We start from the raw sequence: 20,110 nt of genomic DNA on the forward strand, positions 1-20,110 counted from the left end.
AGGGATGCTTGTAGGCAGCTCCCACAGCTCAGCCCTGGGCCCTGCCCTGAAGCAGGAGAAGCAAACAGCCGGCCCACGCAGCAACCTGCCCTGTGCACAGGTCCCGTCTGGATTCGGTCCCATGGAGCTGAAAAAACCTAGCCCCTGGCACCTCCCGGCCTTTCCTCTTGGGGATCCCCTCCCCCGGCCCATGGGTTGGGAGACAGTGTTCAAGAAAGCAGGAACATGGTGAGATGGACTGACTGAAAGACTCTCGGGGAGACCAGAGGACACCAGCCACTGATGGGGAGGCATTGTGAGAGAGGGGTCAGGTTTGGGGGTGACTGCAGATAGGGGGCACAGGGTGGGGCTATGTGGGAAGACACGGGGCCCAGCTAGACTCCCACTGAGGTTGGACACAGGCCAGACATCTAGGGGTCTGCTTGGGAGGGGACCAGGCTTCCGTGGGAAGTGGAGGTCCGCTACCTCTTGTGGGGCTCTGCAGGTCTCACTCCACCATGGGGTGCTATGGGGGGTGGCAGAATCTTGCCAGCTGGGATCTGTTCCTCTCCATCTCTTCTCCCATATGGAGGTGGGGCTCAAAATCCTTATCCTGTACCCAGGTAAGGAAGGGGTTAGTGCCCCCAGATTACTATTACTGGGGGTCTGCTTCCGCTTAGGTGGCACTGTGCTGACAGATAAATTAGCTGGCCAGGGTGCACCGGGGGAGCCCCCCCCAACCTCAAGCTCATTAAAAGGGAATTAAAGGTTTCTGAGGCGCCTGACCTTTCCTGAGCTGCTGGCAAGGGAAGAGGGTGGGAGTAGGGGGTGGCCACCAGGGGAGGGAAGGGGGGTGCTTGGCTTGATGCCCTGACTCTGCGCCCCATCTGTCTGACGGGGGGAGCGTCTCCCACAAGCTGCTCCCCACCCCCAGCTTGTGCTCCTGCAGGGGTTGGATCTGCTGTTGGCAGAGTTCTCTGTGGGCTGCTTCCTCCTCTCCACTGTGCCTGCCAGTCTGTCCCAGAGCTGGTGGGCCTGAGGACGGGGGCTAGGCAGCAGGCGGGGGGGTGGCGAAGCGAAGGAGAGGCTGGTGTCTCGAAAAGGGTAATGAGACAGGGCATGGCGGCTCACACCTATAACCCTAGCCACTCAGGAGGCTGAGATCTGAGGATCTCGGTTCCAAGCCAGGCCAGGCAGGGAAGTCCATGAAACTCTTACCTGTAATTGACCAGCAAAAAGCCAGACACGGAAATGTGGCTCAAGTGCTAGAGCACCAGCCTTGACCATGAGGCCCAGGGTTCAAGCCCTAGCACTGGCATAAAAAAAAAAAAAAGAAAAGTAGTCAGACCACTTTATTTAAACTCACTTAGCTGCCCCAGGCTGGGTGCTGTGACAAACCATTTTCTAGGAGCTTTCATTTTGGAGGAGAGCAGTGACATTCTCCAGCCATCCCGAGCCAAATGAAATAAGTCCAGCCAACAGGTGATTTGGTAGCAAAGGCTGGAGCAGCAAGGGGCCCCTCACAATGGAGAGACATCTATGTGGGGCTTTGTGGCATGAGTAGGAGGTTGACAGGCAGAGAACAGGGAAAGGACATGCTAGGAAGTGGGAAATGACATTCGGGGTTGGGGAAGAGTAGAGGCCTGGTAGGGCAGAAGTATGGGGTACACATTATTGAGAAAGTTGCTCTCTGTGAGAGGGGCTCCCAGAAGTTTCTGATAACCCTTTCTTCACCTCGGCATTGCAGAGCTCTTGAAGGGTGGGTGTTTGGGTTATTCACCGACCACCTCCCTCCAAGCCTGCCCCTTCTCACTCAGGTAGAAATGCCCTTTGCCAAATGCCCCCCAGGGAATATCTATGAGCCACATAATCTCATGTCCTCCCAGAGGCAGCCCTGGCCATGGGGAGCTCTCAGCTGCTACCTGATCCTCAGGGCAGAGGGGGCAGCGAGGAGAGGACAGGACCCAGGGAAGATGTTTGGGAGGGATGAGTCACCAGCTCCTTCTTCAGCAAGCCCTAGTGCCCTTGCTTGGTCTCTGCGCTTGGTATCCATCCATCCATCCATCCATCCATCCATTTTTCCGCCCATCCATTGATGATCTCTTTCTGGAGTACCAGCTAGGTGCTCAGTAAGCACTGTGTGCTAGCTTCTGGAGCACAGAAGGGACCAAGACAGACCAACAGGCTCAGCCTTAGATGGTATAGTTTGGAAGACAGGAAACAAGTGAGTACCAGGATAAAAATACAAATGATGGCAAACGCGAGCAAGGAAATCAGGGGATACAAGGAATACTGGGGCCTGATGGAGACATAGCTGGTAGTAGGATCTCTGAACACCGTCCAGGTGCGGGGCCGTGTGGTGAATTCTGGACCTTTGCAGCTCAGCTCAAGGGCCCTGGGTGCAGATTGCTTGTGGGGAAAGTCTCTGGTTCTGTTCTTCAGTTCTGGGAGAATAAGTCCCTTTGAGGAGTGGGCGGCCCTTGGTCTCTGGCATTTGATGTTGATTGGTGCTTGCTCCTCCTCTCAGCTGTGCCTGCCAGCTCCTTGCATGGGGATGGGTGTTTATACCATTACCAGGTCGGATTTGGTGAGGGTGAGAACTTTTTGTTCTCTCTAAGCGTCAATGCCCGCTGTAGAGGGCCCAGAAATCAACCCTCATTAACAAGGACACATGAAAGTGTGGCCACGTGTGTATTGGAGTGTTTGGGGTGTGTGTGTGTGTGTGTGTGTGTGTGTGTGTGTGTGTGATTGCAAGGTTGTGCGTGGTTCTTGGGAATGGGAGCTCAAGTGTCTTAGGTAGTAGTATGAATGTGCACATGTGGATGGTATCGACACTGTTAGTATGTGTGTGTATATGTGGCAGTGGTTGCAGCGTGTATGTGTGTGTGTCAAAGGAAGAGTGAGCATGGGTGTGTGCACATGGCAGTTCCTGAGGTTTCTCGGGAGAGTATCTCTGTGTGTTGTTCACCTGCTGGATGGGTGAACCTGCTAGAAGGACACCAGGCTCCCTTCCTTTCCCTTAGCATTGGTTTTTAGTCTGCATCTCCTGCCTTCCCTTTTCATGAGAGCTGGGCCCAGGGAGAGGGAATAAGAATGGCATCCTCCTTCATAGTCAAATGCCATTGGTAAACCAAGTGCAAATGACTGCTGGCCTCCATTCCTTTGCCTCCTTATCCTATGGGAGTCTCAGAGGGCACCGTCCCTGCTCTCTTCCAGATCTATCTGCAGTCTTGCTTGTGATTCACCTCCACCTGATAGATGATGGCTCTCTAATGCGCAATCTGCTATTGCTCCTTAGTTCTCTTAGGCTAAAACTTCTAGGCCATTCCCTCAGTGGCATCAAAGATCCCCATTCCCAGAGGTCCTCATCCCCCTCACCTCCCACCCCCGGCACCACCAGGACGGCCTCCTGCCTGCACCATCTCCCTGCCTCCAGTTCTGCCTGTCTTGCTGATGCGGCAGTGTCAGGGCAGGAGGCCTCCCTGATGCTCCGCTACCTTCTGGCTCTGCAATCCAGGCAGTCTCCATCTTCTTTAGGGGTGAGGCTCCAGGTCTCCCTCCCCTGGCACGCCCCCCCCCATCCTGCCCCAGTGAGATCCAGAGCTTCTGAGGAGCAGCTGGCCTCCTCTTCCCAACTGCCCCAGGCAGGGGCTCTACAGTAGAGGCAGTCTGGGGCTGCTAAGGGCAGGGAGGGAGGATGAGAAAGGGGCCCCCAGTGAAGGCACTGTGGGGAGCCCTGCTGGTAGCAAACAGCTTTGAGTAGGTAGGAAGCCTGATTGGAGGGCCTGAAGTGAACCCCTGGACCACCATCCCTCAATACCCAATACTCCTCAATACCCAAGCAAGGCAGAAGGGAGGAAGAGACCGAGCTTAAAAAAATGGCTGACCCCCGCCCCCATGCCTGGCCCAGGGATGACAGGATGGTGGGGGTTGCAGTGGAGATGATTCTGGAGAGGGAAGGGAGGGGAGGGAACCGGTGAGGCTGTCCTGTCATTCTCCACTTAGTGACTTGGGACAAGTCCCTGGAGGGAGCAGCTAGGGCTCTCCTAACTGTACCACTGGGGCTTTTGTGACTTTGGATAAGTCCCTCCGCTCACCTGCATCACACAGGAAACCTGCAGCACACAGTGGGCGGCAGAGAATTCAGTCCATCCACCTCCCCATTCACCCTGCATAGGCAGAGCCTCAGCTCCTTCCTTGACCCAGACTTAGAGGCACCTCAAACCCTGACTCAGAAAGAATGAAGCTAGGACACTGAGGTCAATTCTACTCCTTCTATAATCAGGATCTGAAGGGCCCCACAGTGGGGGAGACCCTGGGAAGGGGTCTAAAGCCCCCCATCCTGACACTCTACACCTTGACTGTGCTGTTCAACAGTAACAGTGCTAATGGAAAATGATGGGACAGAGACAGAATGTTCCAGTAGGATCCGCCCTACATGACCTCCTGCGGGAGGGGGTTTTCCTGGCGCTATCTGCGGGGTCAGAGGATGGGTTTATCATGGAGGGCCACCGAATGGAGCATGTCTGTCGCTGGGGGCTGGTGTGTGTTGGACACAGGGAAGGCACTGTGGCAGGGACCGGCCGGCCGGTCACCGCTGGAGCCCTTCTCTTTCCCTCCAGGTGCACTGTGGCCAGCTGAGCGACAGTGACGAGTGGAACCTGCAGGCAGTGGAGAAGCACGTGAGTGGGTTGGGATGGGGCAGGATGGATGATGAACAGGACAAACCTGGATTTCAGTTTTGGCTCCATTACTTGCGAACTTTGGAACCACGAGCAAGTCTCAGAGCCTGTTTCACAGCTGAAGTGGGATAATAGCGCTGGGTGTTAGTGGCTCATGCCTATAATCCTAGTTACTCAGAAGGCGGAGAGCTGAGGGTTGTAGGGTTCAAAACCAGCCTGGGCAGGAAAGTCCCTGAGACTCCTGTCTCCAATGGACCACCAAAAAGCCAAAAGTAAAGGTGTGGCTCAAGAGGTAGAGTGCCAGCCTCAAGAGAAAGCACCCTGCCCTTGAGTTCAAGCCTCAGTACTGGCATTAAAAAATAAATTCAAAACCAAATAAACAAACGTGGAGATAGGACTGAGAATGTGGCTTAGCGGTAGAGTGCTCGCCTAGCATGCATGAAGCCCTAGGTTCCATTTCTTAGCACCACATAAACAGAAAAAGCCGGAAGTGGCGCTGTGGCTCAAGTGGTAGAGTGTTAGCCTTGAGCAAAAAGAAGCCAGGGACAGTGCTCAGGCCCTGAGTTCAAGCACCAGAACTGGCAAAGAAAAAAAAAGTGGAGATAATAAAAGGAGTTAAATGCTTTGTGCCCACTTAGGAAGGACTACCTAATATCTGTTCTGCCTGAGATTTTCGGATTATAATTTTAACAAGGTCTGAGGAACTCCCACATGTGCTAAGGACACAAGTACCTGTCCCTGCCTAGCCTGTGAGAGCAAGAGGCGCAGACAGACCTTGTGCTTGTCTGTGGACTGAGGGACGGAGGACTGATGAGGGCGGTGGGCACTCTCGGGATGGAGGAATGTGTGTGTGAGGGTGAGGTGCTTGGAACAGAGCGATGGGTCCCTTGGGCTGAGGGCACCCCTGGAGTCCTGCGGACACAATGATCCTTTGGTCCACCCCAGACCCTGGTGGCCCTGCGGAGGGTGCAGGCCCTGCAGCAGCGTGGGCCCACCGCGACCCTTGGAGAGATCCAGAATCCCCTGGTGGAGGTGTCAGAAGACCAGAAGGACAAGGTGGAATACACGGACCAAGATAGAAAGATCCTGCAACTATGTGGTGAGGTCCCCACCTGTGCAGGTTATGGGGAAGACCTGGAGATGCGCGGGGTGGGGCCTCTGGGTGGGCGGGGCTTGGGAGGTGGGGCGCTCCCGGGGGCGGAGCCAGGCAAATAGGTGGGTCAGTGGGCTAGGCAGTAAGGTGCAGATGGAGGTGGAGCTCTAGAAGAAGTCGGGGTCTGGTGGGGGGGGAGCACCTTGAGGGACCAAACTGCCCTCACTGAGCAGCACCTCGCCCTTGCAGGGGAACTCTACGACCTGGATGCCACTTCTCTGCAGCTTAAAATCCTCCAATATGTGAGTCACCCTCTACTCCCCGCCTGTCTCCCAATAGGACCAACTTCCCCTAGAACCTTAGATCTCAAGTTCAGATGGGGAAGTAAGGCTCCTTTCCTAAAAAGCCTCAAAGAGGAGACAGGGTGAGTGTGACCTTGGATTCACAGTCCCTCCTTCTGTCTGTCCCCTCTCAGCTGCAACAGGAGACCCAGGCATCGCACTGCTGCCTCCTGCTAGTGTCGGAGGACAACCTGCAGTTTTCCTGCAAGGTGAGGGCCCAGTCCCACTGGCCGCAGGGTGTGGGTGGGAGAGGAGCCAGTGTCTGTCTTTCCAGTAACTAGTCCCTACCTCTCGGTCTCTCAGGTCATCGGAGATAAAGTGCTAGGGGAAGAGATCAGCTTTCCTGTGAGTCCTATTGTGCATTCTTGGGACCTGTGGGGAGGGATGGGGTCTGCTAGCATCTCTTGGAATCAGGTGGGATTTATCTGGGTCTTGAGATTTACTTAGACGTGTTACAAAGAAATCACCGTGTCTCACAATGTGGCCCCATTAGGAGAAATAGCTACAGGAAGGCTTACTTGGAACTGGCTCACTTCTGTAGGAGTGTTTCCCGAGAAGAATCTGTTGCAATCAATGAGAATCTTTGGAGCTTGCTTATATCTCGCCTATTTTGGGAAGACCCTAGAGTCTTCTGCAGATGATTCTACCAACCTCTCCTCCCCCAACTCTCTGCTCAATATTGACTTCACCTACTACTTCCCTGAATAATTTGTTGAAACTCCCCGTCTTAGAGGGTGCGATCCTCTGGATGGGTTGTGAGCCGCTTGATGTGGGGACAGCTGGGCCCTGATTCCGCCTCTCCTCACTCCTCAGCTGACCATGGGACGCCTGGGCCAGGTGGTTGAAGACAAGAAGTCCATCCAGCTGAAGGACCTCACCTCCGTAAGCCATGGCCTGGCTGGACCAGAGAGGGGGAGAGGGGAGACCTCCCGCGCAACCTCCCGAGTCAGGATCTTGTCTGGAGCTAAGACTCAGGGAATTTGCACCAGCAACAGAGCAGGGCTGGGGAAGGAGCACATTCCCACCTCCTCCCTACCCTGATGCAGTCTCCTTTGCAGGAGGATGTGCGGCAGTTACAAAGCATGCTGGGCTCTGAGCTTCAGGCCATGCTTTGTGTCCCTGTCATCAGCCGGGCCACTGACCAGGTGGTAGCCTTGGCCTGCGCCTTCAACAAGCTGGGAGGAGACTTGTGAGTTTTGTGGGATGACATGGGTCAGGAGGTGGAGCTGGAGGTGAGGCAGGCCTCCACTGGGGTAACAGTGTGGGAAGGGGGTACCCTCCCAGCAGCGGTGGGCTGAACAGTTTGTCAGTGCAAGACTGTGGCCTTCTACTAGGTCAGGTTCTACGAGGCCCATGCGGCAGCTGCTGGATACCTCTCCATGTCCCATTTTGCTCCTTTAGAGCCATCTGAGTTTCCCTTCTCTGCCACTGCCCACCCCCCACCCACCTTTAGGATAGAAGGATGGTGGGAAGAGCATGGGGATGCCCAGCACTGACTTAGTCTGAGGAAGGAGACCCAGTCTTGGTCTCCCTCTAATCAGAGGGAGAAATTACTCTAGCTTCAAGAAATAACCTGTGGGTGCAGATGTACACTCCTGGAGTCTCAACTTCTGGGGAGACTTTGTTGAGAGGATCCCAAGTTGTTCCGGGCTAGCCTGGGTACTATAGAGAAACCCTGATTCCAAAACAAAATGGGGACAAATCAACAGCCTGAAGAAACCCCTTTTGGCCTGAGGAAAAGTAGAGCCCTTTTATCAGGGAGCCCCTAGTCTGAGGGAAGGAGGGAGGTAGTAGAATAGCCTTAGTGCGGAGGGGAGTTGTGACTAGCTCACAGCCCAGAATATCCCTGCGGCTTCCTGGTGGCATGGAAGTGAGGAGAAAAGGGAGAGACGCCTGTCTTCCTTGTCCTCTTGGGTGACTTCCAGCCCCTCCTTCAGGTTCACAGACCTCGATGAGCATGTGATCCAGCACTGCTTCCACTATACAGGCACAGTGCTCACCAGCACCCTGGCCTTCCAGAGGGAGCAGAAGCTCAAGTGTGAGTGCCAGGTGAGTAGTCTGCCTTGAGCCTCTTCCAGGAACCAAGTCACCTAGCTTTCAGCCCCAGACCCAGAAAGCCATCCAGAAAAGAGATGCCTATGTTTTTCTGGGAAAATGGCAGCCCTGCCCTGTGACAGCTAGGTAACCTAGTAATGGAAGTCTGTTTAAGGAGGGAAGGTCAGTAGTTCCCTAGGCCCTGGGGTGGGGTGGGGGGGGGGCGGCTGCTGGTACTGTATGTGATCGCCCTCTACTGCTCATTGTGATTACTACAGTAATATCTTGGTAGCAAGAGCAGGATAATGGATATCTTATCTGCCAGACTCAGATGTTTCCTACATATCTTTGCTGGGCTATTCCACTGCTCCTCACTTAGTAGACAACTGTCACTTCCACCCCTGTTTTAGGAACCCTAGTGGAGGAATGAGAAGGCTCTCCGGTCACTGGAGACTGAGGGTTGGTTAGGGTGGTCCCTAACTAGAACTCCCTATGATGTCCATTTCCCTCTCCTTAGGCCCTTCTCCAAGTGGCAAAGAACCTCTTCACTCACCTGGGTGAGTTCACTGCCCTTCATGCCAGCTATCTGGGGAGGACACGTGGGAGGGCTCTGCCTGGCACTCCAGTCTCACCACTTGCCTGGCATCGTCTTTTCCCCAGATGACGTCTCTGTCCTGCTCCAGGAGATCATCACAGAGGCCAGAAACCTCAGCAATGCGGAGATGTGAGCAAATCCACCCAGAAAAGGGGCGAAAGAGGCTCCTCATAGCCTCCTTCCCCCCTTCTCCCTGCCTTCTTGATTGGTCACCACTCAACAGCAGGGTCAGGACTAGATCAGTTTGCCACAGATCCTCAGCAACTAACTGTACATAGTAGAGGCTCAAAAAAGGAGGAATGTGTGATGTCAGCCAACCCTGAAAAGAGTGTCTCCTCTTGGAGCTATTCCTGCAAGACTTTGGAAATCGGGCCATCACCCTAAGTAAGAAGAAGTGAGGACAGTTGGAAAAGGGTATCGGGGTCCTGAGAACCAACCCCTTCTCCCCACAGCTGCTCCGTGTTCCTACTGGATCAGAATGAATTGGTGGCCAAGGTGTTCGATGGGGGCGTGGTGGACGATGAGGTATGGGAGTGGCCCCTCGAGAGTGCCGGGAGTGCACGGGGATTGCTGGGGAGCAGGCCCAACGCTAGTTGGTCACCCCTGCAGCCTCACCCAATAACTTCATCCTTTCCACCCCACGCTCATCCCGCAGAGCTACGAGATCCGCATCCCAGCCGACCAGGGCATCGCGGGCCACGTGGCAACCACAGGCCAGATCCTGAACATCCCCGATGCATATGCCCATCCGCTTTTCTATCGCGGCGTGGACGACAGCACTGGGTTCCGCACGCGCAACATCCTCTGCTTCCCGATTAAGAACGAGAACCAGGGTGCGGGCTCGCCGCCGCCGGGGGCGGGGCCAGGAGGGACCGGACCGTGGGGGGGAGGGTATGGGCGTGGCAACCTCGGGGGCGTGGCCAGGAGGGACCCCCCCTACCCGAGAGACGGGGCCAAGGGGCGTGGCAACCATATGGGCGTACCCGGGGGCGTGGCCAGGAGGGGACCCCCCCGACCGTGAGAGGCGGATCCAGGGGCGTGGAAAGGGGCGTGGCCAAGAGGGGCCCGATCGCGAGAGGCGGGAAACGACGACAAGGGGCGTGGTAACGTCAGGGGCGTGTCCGGGGCGGACCGGCCCCCCGGGGGCGGGGCCAAGGACAGAGCAAGGCTGACTGGAAGGTGGGCGGGGCTTCAACCACCCTCCCAAGGGTCCCGAAGCTAAAAGGTTTAGGAATTCTCAGACTTGAAGTTCAGGGAGGGCGGGTCCTGCCAGATCCCTCCGTCCCTAGCTTCGCCGTCTTCCCCAGAGGTCATCGGTGTGGCCGAGCTAGTGAACAAGATCAACGGTCCGTGGTTCAGCAAGTTCGACGAGGACCTGGCCACCGCCTTCTCCATCTACTGCGGCATCAGCATCGCCCACGTGAGGGGGCGGGGCTGGCCAGCGCGGGACCCGCCCTTCTGCCCCACCCACCTGCTCTCCTAGCTCGGTCCGCGCCGACCGTCTGGGTTGGGGGCTGTGCAGTCTTCAGCACATGCTGGCCACCTCTTGCTGGCCACCTCTGGGTTCCGTACCCGTCTGGTAATATAATAGGGGTATATTTGCCCCGTCCAAATCACCCTCCAAGGACCATTAGAAGAAAAAAAAAATGTCTAATTGCCAAAAGTATTCCTCCCCTTTCTCTGGAAGCAACCTCAATCCAACCCTTTGTCGGCTTCTTTTTGGCAAATGTTGGGTTTCGCGGTGCCAGCTTATTGGTGGCTCTGGCCTGGAAATCCAACTCATGTTCCTGATGTGAAGCCCTCCCTCTCTGCTGCTCTTTCCTGCCTTGGGTCCATCATTGAAGTCTTAGGGTCCAATGCTTCAAATATAAGAGGATGGGGGAAGGCAAGCAAGAGAGCCCTATAAACATGGGGGTGGGCCATGCCCTGCACTTGGAGTTGTAGGCCTAAATGGGACCGGAAGGGGAGGTTCTCTCTGGACCCTCTACACAAGTAAAGGGCATTTTGATTTCACAAATGCCCTGTTTGAACCCCTTTCCCTGTCTCCCCTCAGTCTCTCCTATACAAAAAAGTGAATGAGGCCCAGTATCGCAGCCACCTGGCCAATGAAATGATGATGTACCACATGAAGGTAAGGTTTACAGAGTGTCTGGCCTTCTCCAGGCTGCAGGGCCACTTGCTCCTCTCCATTTCTTCTCTGCCTCCCGGAGTCCTTAGCAGCCCAAGTCCAGGCTGTGATTTCTGACTGTTGTCTCCCGAGGAATCTAAGGCAGACCTGGAACAATGCCTTTCTCCTCGTCTGCTCTGTGTTTCTCCTTTTATTAGTTCATTTTCTTTCTTATCCTCTACATCCTTTTTTTTTTTTTAACACAGTCTTTATGTAGCTGGTCTGAAACTCACTGTGTAGCCCATGTTAGTCTTGAACCGGCGAACTTACTGTCTCAGCCTCCAAAATGCTGGGATTTCCGGCTTGGGCCATCATGTCCAGTGGCTGTTCCTTTCCTATAGACCTGTCTTTCAAGCTGTTTCTCAGTTCAGCTAGGCTGGAAGGAGCTGGAAAGATCAGGAAAGAACTTGGTTCAGGCCAAGTTCAATGTCCAGGAAATAAGCTAGATGGTTGGATATTATTGAAGGCTGGGAAGCCCACTGCTTCCGTGGTCACCCCATCTCCCACCCCGTCCTAGCTCTTGTGAAGGGAGGGTGGTCATCTATGTCACCTTTTGAATGAGGAGGTCTCCCATCTGCTATGGGAATTTGTGGATAAGAACCCTGGACAGGGAGGAAGCCATCTTCCAATGTCCTGGCACCCCCTTTAGGTCTCTGACGATGAATACACCAAACTTCTCCACGATGGGATCCAGCCTGTGGCGGCCATTGATTCCAACTTCGCCTGTTTCACCTACACTCCTCGCTCTCTGCCTGAGGATGACACATCCATGGTGAGGGGATGGGGAAAGGGAAGAAAGGAGCCAGAGATTTAAGTTAGACGTGCCTATGGACTTCCTGGTAAGGGAGTCATCACGGAAGCTGTGGAGGCTTGCTGAGAGATGGTCTGAATGGAGCTGGACTGGATGGTCACTAAGAGCTGTTCTGAAACCATGTCCAGGGCATGTGGCTTTGGAGTTTGCAGTCCCCTAGTTTTGCTAACATTTTGGGGTTCCAAGGTTAGGTCCTTTTGATTTCTGAAAGTTCACAGATCTGAAAATGGTTGCTTCAACTATTTTATGGCCTTCTAGTTTATATTTGAAGTTCTAGAACTCCAAAAGTTTGTGTATGGGCTTTTGAGAAAGGGTAGAGGCAGGAGCCCCATCTTGATGCTGCCAAACGTGCTGATTCCCTCCTGTGTCCTCCCCAGGCCATCCTGAGCATGCTGCAGGACATGAATTTCATCAATAACTACAAAATTGACTGCCCGACCCTGGCCCGGTGCGTGCCCCTCCTGGCACAGGAAGACCAAGCCCCTCCTCCTGCTCTTTTCCACTTTTCCATCCATGGCCCTCCCACTACATGCTGGGAAGGGGGTGTCTTTCTGAGGATGACTGGGGGAGACCCAGACTTTGGGCAGGGGGGAGGATCAGTGAATGAGAGGCAACTCCCAGGCACTGGGATCATATTCACTAGAGAAATTCAAGCAACGAGACAAGGTGGAGCCTGGAGGGCTTCCTGGAGGAGGAGAGCAGATGACCCCGTCTCTTCCCCCAGGTTCTGCTTGATGGTGAAGAAGGGCTACCGGGATCCACCCTACCATAACTGGATGCACGCCTTTTCTGTCTCCCACTTCTGCTACCTGCTCTACAAGAACCTGGAGCTCACCAACTACCTCGAGTGAGTGACAGCAGCCTGGGGCCCCTCTCTGAGACAGGGAAGCATTTCCTGTGCGACACCATAGAGCCTGTCCTATTCACCCAGGGAGTAGGCTTGCACAGTCCCACAGTCATGAATATGACTGAGACCAAGGAGACCAGACAGTCTAACTGCCTGTCTGGGCATCTCATCAGCTAGCTCTCCTCCGGGGGGCCAGGGAGGCAGCTGTGGAGAACTCCTTTCTGTGTCTTATCCAGGGACATCGAGATCTTTGCCTTGTTTATTTCCTGCATGTGTCACGACCTGGATCACAGAGGCACAAACAACTCCTTCCAGGTGGCCTCGGTGAGAGGCCTGCCCCTCCCACACGTCTGAGAGTCTCCTCTCTCACAGCCTGAGGGGGCGGCGGCGGTGGTGGGTGGTGGTGGTGGCGGTGTAGACCCAGGAGCAGTTGGGGTGGAAGGGGAAGGGCCAGGACTCCATCAACAGTGGGCTTTTAGATCTGGATGCGAGGAATGATGGAAATTTTTCTGGACTTTTCTAGAAATCTGTGCTGGCCGCACTCTACAGCTCTGAGGGCTCTGTCATGGAGGTACTGCCATCCTATCTCCCCTCCTCCCCCAACTCACCCCTCTTCAGCCAGTTAGACTGGCACTTGGCCCTACAGCCATGTTCTTCAGGCAGACAGACATCAAGCGTTACCTCCAGGGCAAGTCAGGTGCAGCTGCAGTGGGAGTGGAGTCTGCCCAAGCCATCTTCACAAAGACAAGACTGGGGACAGCGTGAAGCTCCCCCCCCCCCCGCCCACTCAAGCCCCTAGAGTCTCCACTCCCCTTACCTCCTGGAGCTGGGAGCTGCAGGCACCCATGGAGAAAGAGCTGGGAGAGGAGAGGGATGCTTCAAGGGGATGGATGGGGCATGTCCAACAGGAGGCCACGATGCCCCTCAAGACTCTCAACCTTAGATTGTGGGGGCTCCTGGGAAGAGAGACAAAGGCGGAGCCATCTCTGAGTATCCTGCACATGGTACCGGGTGGTCTTGGCTTTGGGTGGGAGCCACATTTCCAAAGTCACCTTGCCACTGGCTGCCTCTCTTGAGCACCCCTCCAGAGGCCGCCCCTGCTCGCACACCCCCCCCCCCCCACCAGAGACTTGCTCGCTGTCCCCTGGGAGGCCCGGTGCAGTCTGGGTTCTGGCCTCTGTCCCCTGGGATGTGCTGTTCCTCCTCCAAGTGACAGTGCTTCACGGCTGGGAGACAGGGCCCTGCCCCTCGCTTCATTACCACCGTTCCTGTCAGCAAACAAATGTGTTCTGCATGAATTAGTGTCTAGGATCATTTCAAAATTTTCTCCAGCCCGCAGAGGCCCCGGGTGCTCACTTTATCAGATCCTTCTGTGTGACAGCTGAGGGGTCGGAAGCATCATGGAGCTGGCTCGGGACACGCCCTGAGTCACCGAGGGTCGAAATAGAGCTCGAAAACCAAAGCCCCTGCTTCCCCTCTTTTGCCTGCTCTTGGGAGCCAGGGCCCGGCGGGGCCTCAGTGTCTCCCTTGCGGTCCGTGGTGAGGGGAGCCTCTGCCCAGTGAAGCCCCTCCCTCCTGTCCCTTCAGAGGCACCACTTCGCTCAGGCCATCGCCATCCTCAACACCCATGGCTGCAACATCTTCGATCACTTCTCCCGCAAGGTGAGCAGCAGGGCTGGAGGGTGGGAGCCGGCTGACCGAGGAGCAGAAGCAGCACGGAGGGGCGGGGTGGCCATGACACCCCTCCCCTGGCTCACCCCAGGACTACCAGCGCATGCTGGACCTGATGCGAGACATCATCCTGGCCACAGACCTGGCCCACCACCTCCGCATCTTCAAAGACCTCCAGAAGATGGCCGAAGGTGCTTGCTGTCAGCCCTGGGGAGGCGGGCAGTCGGGAGGGGGCGCTGCCCGGGGACCATCCCCAGGGATCCAGACTCATCTCCTTTCCAGCATCAACCCTTATCCGATGGTGCCACCATCCCCCTCCGGCACGACTCTAAGTGGCCCCTTGGCTCCTGTCAGGAGTGCCTACTTTCCTAGTGCTGTCCTCAGAGGGGCCACAGGGGCGAGACCCCTCTCCTTCATCTTATTCTTTACAGTGGGCTATGACCCAACCAACAAACAGCACCACCGGCTCCTCCTCTGCCTCCTGATGACCTCTTGTGACCTCTCTGACCAGACCAAGGGCTGGAAGACCACCCGGAAGATCGCAGTGAGTCTTGCCTCCCCAGGAAGGCATAGACTACACCCTGCTCAGCCCTGGGGACCCCCTGTTCCTTGAACACTCTGTGTGCTGAGCTCAGCGTGGCTATATTGGAGGAGAGAAAGCTAGACCATCTCAGGATGACTGATGAAGGCTCGGAATGGGGCACAGGCTTCACAGGACCACATACCAAGTCAGGCTGGTGGAAGGTGGGCTAGAACCCAGCTACACCCTATTGTCAGGCCCTCAGGGGGCTGAGTCACTGGGCCATAGTTTGCTGTTCAGGGAATGGGCCTGGCTGGATAGATCCCATCCACTGGAAGTAATGAGTGTGTTTCCTTCCAGGAACTGATCTACAAAGAATTCTTCTCCCAGGGAGACTTGGTACGTGTGGCATGACCTCAGGATGCCCAGGTTGAGCTTGGGCCCTGGTTTGCAGGAGGAAGGGCTTGGGTTCACCTGACCTGCTTGGGACATGAGGGATGAGTAAGAGAGCAGGCCTGATGAGCTGGTACCCATAGGAGAAGGCCATGGGCAACAGGCCAATGGAGATGATGGACCGGGAGAAGGCCTACATCCCTGAGCTGCAGATCAGCTTCATGGAGCACATTGCAATGCCCATCTACAAGTGAGTTATCTGTGAGCACAGCGGGGGACCTCGAGTAGAGAGGGCAGGACAGGGAGGGGCCAGCATGGACGTCTTACTGAGTTCTGCCTGGCCTAGCTCCAACCCATCCACAGCTTGTCCTGCCATGTGGCTAAGAAGGTCCTTCATGTCATCCTTGGTCCCCCATGGAGACCATCAAGCTCCCTTGGGCCAGCCCTACCTGTGGTGCAGCCTTCATCTTGCTTGCTTTCTATATGCTTTATTTTTGGTGGGGTGGGGGGGGATGGTTACTGATACTAAGACTTGAATTCAGGGCCTGGGTACTGTCTCATAGCTTTCTCACTCAAGGCTAGCACTCTACCACTTGATCCACAGCTCCACTTCTGGTTTCCTAGTGGTTAATTGGAGATAAGAGTCTCACAGACTGACATGCCCAGGTTGGCCTTGAACTGCGATCCTCAGCTCTCAGCCTCCTGAGTAGCTAGGATTAGAGGTGTGAACCACCAGTGCCCAACCATGCTTTGATTGTTGACTTCTGACCCTGCTCTTACGTATCCCCAGGCTGTTACAAGACCTGTTCCCCAAGGCAGCAGAGCTGTACGAGCGTGTGGCCTCCAACCGTGAGCACTGGACCAAGGTGTCCCACAAGTTCACCATCCGGGGCCTCCCAAGCAACAACTCGCTGGACTTCCTGGACGAGGAATATGAGGTGCCTGATTTGGATGGCACGAGGGCCCCTGTCAATGGCTGCTGCAGCCTCGATGCTGAGTGATGCCCTCCCGGGGCCCCCCCTGCCCGGCTCTCCTCCACAGCCCTCCACCAGTCTGGCCTGAGGCACTGGGAACCAGAGCCATGGGTCCTGGCTGCTAGACCAGGACTTCCTGCGTGAGCTGAGCACTGGGCATCGCTCCTCCTGGGCCTCGGCGTGCTTGTCCATAGCATGGAAGCAAGACTTCTAGCCTAGTGGGACTTTGCCATTTCTCAGAGCGCACGTGGGCGACCCCTGAGCGGGCCCCCTGTGCCGCACCCCCGACTACCCCCTGACAAGTTCTCCCCAAGTCACTCTTGCTCTGAGCAGTCCCGGTGGTTCCTTCTGTGCCCTATTCCTGCCCCCGCCACCAGATCTGTGGCCATTTCTCCTGCAGACTCCTACCCATTGGGGTGTCTAGGCCTCCTCATGGAAGGGGAAGGGGGACACCTGTGTGAGCACGGGGTGGGAAACAGTCTCTAGCTCTGCTGGAGGACTAGAAACAGCCACACAGCAATGGCAGCCCTGAGGACCCCTCGATGGCTCTGGTGGCATTGGGACCTGGGGTTCCCGGGGAAAAAGCCACCAGCCTGGCGGCTCAGTGCTCTGGGGAGAGGGGCTCAGGCAGAAGGCAGAGGAGCGGACAGGCAGGCAGGGCCCTCCACTGGGGGACACCAAGTGTGTCAGCTGTTTCCCACTAGCTGGGTGACCCAGGGCAACTTCCTCTCCTCTCTGGGCAAAACAGGAGAGTGAGACCATTGGTTCTCTAAGCCTTGCCCAAACGTCACGTTCTTAGGGCGCTGTGCAGCCCCAGCAGAGGCGGTGGAACATCTCTGCCAGCCTAGGGCACAGAATGCCCAACCCGGAGTCCCTCAGTGTCCCCGAGTGCACCCCCTTGGCCTGAGCCCCTCTCCCATTTCTGCCAACCAAGAAAGGCCTGGCTTCACCCTGGCCTTGCTTCTCTCCTCTTCAAGGCCATATCCACCTGTGCCCCCCGGGCTTGGGAGCCCCCCCCCACCAGGCCGGGCCTCTCGGGTGAGCCCGGCTGCTGGCTTCTCTCCTCTGTGTCGTTCTGTGTGTGTTGTGGCGGGGGAGGGGCCACCTGCCTTACCTACTCTGAGTTGCCTTTAGAGAGATGCGTTTTTCTAGGACTCTGTGCACCTGTTGTATGTGGTCCCGTGGGCTGACTGCTTTGTACATGAGAATAAATCTATTTCTTTCTACCAACCCTCCCCCGGGGAGCTGTCTGTGGACTCTGTGCATGGGGTAGAGGAGAAGCAAAACTGGGGAAAGCAAATGCTTCACTCCAGGGGGCTTAGTTCCACCCCTGGGAGGTATCACAGACCTGTTGGGGGCAGGGCCAGATGATGAGGGATGGGGGGGAGGGGGAAGGCTCAGGCATGGAGCAGTGAGAGGGAACATTGCTTGGCAAGGGGCTTGTTCTGCAAAGGGAGACTTGAGAGGTTGAAGCAGTCAGGGAGGCTTCCTGGAGGAGGGACCCTAGGGCTCCTTTTACACCTTCCGTGTTAGCTTGCCTTGGCCATGAGTGCCCCTATGACACTCATAGGGTCCAAGCTTAGCCCCTACCCAGGCCTGCTGGGGGGGGGGGGTCCCTGAGGTTGTCTCTCTCTTCTTCTCATAGCACAAGACCAGGCTTGACCCCAGGAAGAGGTAGGGGGCATTTTGTGGCCCAAGACTGCCAGGAAATGTCTGCTCTAATGGTGCCATGTTGGTGCTAGGGACTGTGGGTGCTGACAAACTAGCTTTCTGCGCATGCCCGCAACCATGAATGCATGCGTGTCCCTCCTGCATCCAGTTTCGGACAAAGGGGAAATACCACCCAAATACACACGCTAGGGACTGTGCTGCCCGCTCAACGCTGAGCCTGCTGTCTGTCCCCAGCCAATCTTGCCCTCCTCGGGGGCCCTGTTGATGTTTCCCACATCGCACATACGAGAACCATCCACAAGGAGTTCCCTCGAGCTGTAGGACCCCATGCTGAGGCGCAGAGCTGACTTCATCTCTGCGCCTGGTCTGGACAGTCTCACAGCTAACCGGAGCAGAGGGACCCAAACTCAGCTTGGCTGTGACAAGCCAGGCAGCATCATCACTGAGAAGAATCACAGTGAGGGTGGAGAGGTGAGCAGGAGCTGTTTTCCTGCAGGCAGAGGAGATCGACACTCGCGGTAGAAGCAACTGTGCCAAGGAACGCACAAAGAAGGGAGCGGTGGCCGTGGAGGGGTGGAGAGGGGGAGGGGGACAAAGCTTGGTGATGGGCTCCAGCACCGGGCTGTGGAGCTTGCCTTTACTCTCAGCCGGAGAGTGACTCAGATATACATTCTAGAAAGTTCTATTGGATAGCAGAGCAGTGACTACAAGAGTGTTCTGTGAGTGTAGTGCTGTCTAGGGGATGAGTGAGGAGAGGACCCAAGAGAGGTTAGATCCTCAGGACTTGGTAACTGACCAGTGGGATAGAGGTATAGAGAGAAGACTGGGGTGTGCCCTAGAAGGTGGGGCGCCGGTACACTACGAAGAGCTTGCCAGCCCCACCCCAACACATGTTGGGGCTGGGAGAAGAAAGATGAATGCTGGGCTGGGAATATGGCCTAGTGGCAAGAGTGCTTGACTCATATACTTGAAGCCCTGGGTTCAATTCCCCAGCACTACATATATAGAAAACGGCCAGAAGTGGCGCTGTAGCTCAAGTGGCAGAGTGCTAGCCTTGAGCAAAAAGCCAGGGACAGTGCTCAGGGCTGAGTCCAAGGCCCAGGCCAAAAAAAAAAAAAAAAAAAAAAAGATGAATGCTGTCAGCCCATTTTGTGGCTAAGAGGTGTAGAGAGCCTAAGTAATCTAGCCAGGTTAGGATCTGGGCCCTGCCTGCCTGCCTCCCTCTAGAGGCACTTTCTCTGGGCTAGCAGGCAACTCAGGAGGACAAGGCCTCCACCTTGAATCTCTACAGGAACATCATGGCCTGTCCAGATGACAAGCAAGTTGGCTGGACCCTGGGGGGGGGGGGGGGGGGGCGTGGGGGGCAGGAAGAGGAAATGGCTTGTGGTTTGTTGTTCAGGGCATGGCCACCAGGTGGCACTGAACCATCGCAATCCTCACCTCCCCTGAGGTCAGAGAAGGGCTGGCGGGTGGGGGGGGGGGTGTTGGGGGGCCTTGAAAGGCGCATCTCACTCTTGTCCACCCATCTACTGCCCTGTTATAGTCACACAGCAGCATACCCACGCTGACACAGCCTCCCGTGCTTGTTCTTACCAAGGTCCATGGGGTCTGCCTGAGACCTCATGGTCCCTGCTAGCATCTGCCTGCTGAGTGGCCTCTGCTGAGAGAGAGAGAGAGAACAAGAACAGCGAGCCTGGGTCACGTGCTCAAGTGCTGGGAGAGGCAGAGCAAGCAGAGGCACACAAGGCAGGCATGTCTTTGAGTTTGGGAAGGAGGACAGGTGGGACAGGCCATGAAGACATTGTAGACAGATCAAGAGAACAATCTGGGAGGAGAGGAGGGGTAGGGACCCTGAGCACTCTCCTTGCGTCAGGGTAAGTAGGGCTTGGGGTGAGGGTGGGGTCCTGATAGAAGGAGGGGAAGTGAGTGGTGGGGGGGGGGGGGAAGGGAACAGAAGGTGGCCATGAGTCAGAGTAAGCTGAGACAGGCTCTTTTCAAGGCCTCTTGCCAGGGTGCAGGTCCCAGGAAATGAAGGAAGGAGGGGCACTGAGCAGGAGTTGGATCCCTTGGGGGAAGCGGGGCATCCACTGTCCCCAAGGCCAGGTTCTGTGCCGCACCTGGGGAGAGGAGGGAAGTGGGGAGGCAGGGTGACAGGTGTGGGGAGGATTGGGGATGTTGAGAAGGCCTTGCCTGACAGCAGTTCACACTTCCGCACTCATTCCTGAAACCGAGCAAGAGCTGTCAGTGCACACTGGCACCCACACTCCTTGGCTGTCTTCACAACCCTTCCAGGGCTTTTTCTGTCTCTCCTAGCAAGATGAGCACTAGGATT

General features: G+C 56.0%; 1 protein-coding gene across 4 annotated transcripts in view; it reads left to right on the forward strand.

Annotated features, from left to right (window-relative positions):
- The window catches only part of Pde2a (phosphodiesterase 2A), a 60,860-nt gene extending 43,523 nt beyond the window's left edge, over nt 1-17,337 (forward strand). For all 4 annotated transcript variants that reach the window (XM_048359573.1, XM_048359574.1, XM_048359576.1 and 1 more), the window contains 25 exons: nt 4,602-4,661; nt 5,607-5,760; nt 6,004-6,056; nt 6,230-6,304; nt 6,399-6,440; nt 6,909-6,977; nt 7,154-7,284; nt 8,033-8,144; nt 8,647-8,686; nt 8,790-8,853; nt 9,177-9,249; nt 9,380-9,557; nt 10,032-10,144; nt 10,778-10,855; nt 11,541-11,663; nt 12,080-12,150; nt 12,427-12,549; nt 12,786-12,873; nt 13,073-13,120; nt 14,137-14,211; nt 14,312-14,411; nt 14,652-14,764; nt 15,101-15,139; nt 15,277-15,383; nt 15,924-17,337. In XM_048359573.1, the coding sequence (XP_048215530.1) occupies nt 4,602-4,661; nt 5,607-5,760; nt 6,004-6,056; nt 6,230-6,304; nt 6,399-6,440; nt 6,909-6,977; nt 7,154-7,284; nt 8,033-8,144; nt 8,647-8,686; nt 8,790-8,853; nt 9,177-9,249; nt 9,380-9,557; nt 10,032-10,144; nt 10,778-10,855; nt 11,541-11,663; nt 12,080-12,150; nt 12,427-12,549; nt 12,786-12,873; nt 13,073-13,120; nt 14,137-14,211; nt 14,312-14,411; nt 14,652-14,764; nt 15,101-15,139; nt 15,277-15,383; nt 15,924-16,134 (2,340 nt within the window). In that variant the 3' untranslated portion in view covers nt 16,135-17,337. The remainder of the gene's footprint in view (nt 1-4,601; nt 4,662-5,606; nt 5,761-6,003; nt 6,057-6,229; nt 6,305-6,398; nt 6,441-6,908; nt 6,978-7,153; nt 7,285-8,032; nt 8,145-8,646; nt 8,687-8,789; nt 8,854-9,176; nt 9,250-9,379; nt 9,558-10,031; nt 10,145-10,777; nt 10,856-11,540; nt 11,664-12,079; nt 12,151-12,426; nt 12,550-12,785; nt 12,874-13,072; nt 13,121-14,136; nt 14,212-14,311; nt 14,412-14,651; nt 14,765-15,100; nt 15,140-15,276; nt 15,384-15,923) is intronic.
- The last annotated feature ends 2,773 nt before the right edge of the window (nt 17,338-20,110 follow it).

This window comes from Perognathus longimembris, chromosome 13 (assembly GCF_023159225.1).
Source record: "Perognathus longimembris pacificus isolate PPM17 chromosome 13, ASM2315922v1, whole genome shotgun sequence".
NCBI classification, from domain to species: Eukaryota; Metazoa; Chordata; class Mammalia; order Rodentia; family Heteromyidae; genus Perognathus; species Perognathus longimembris.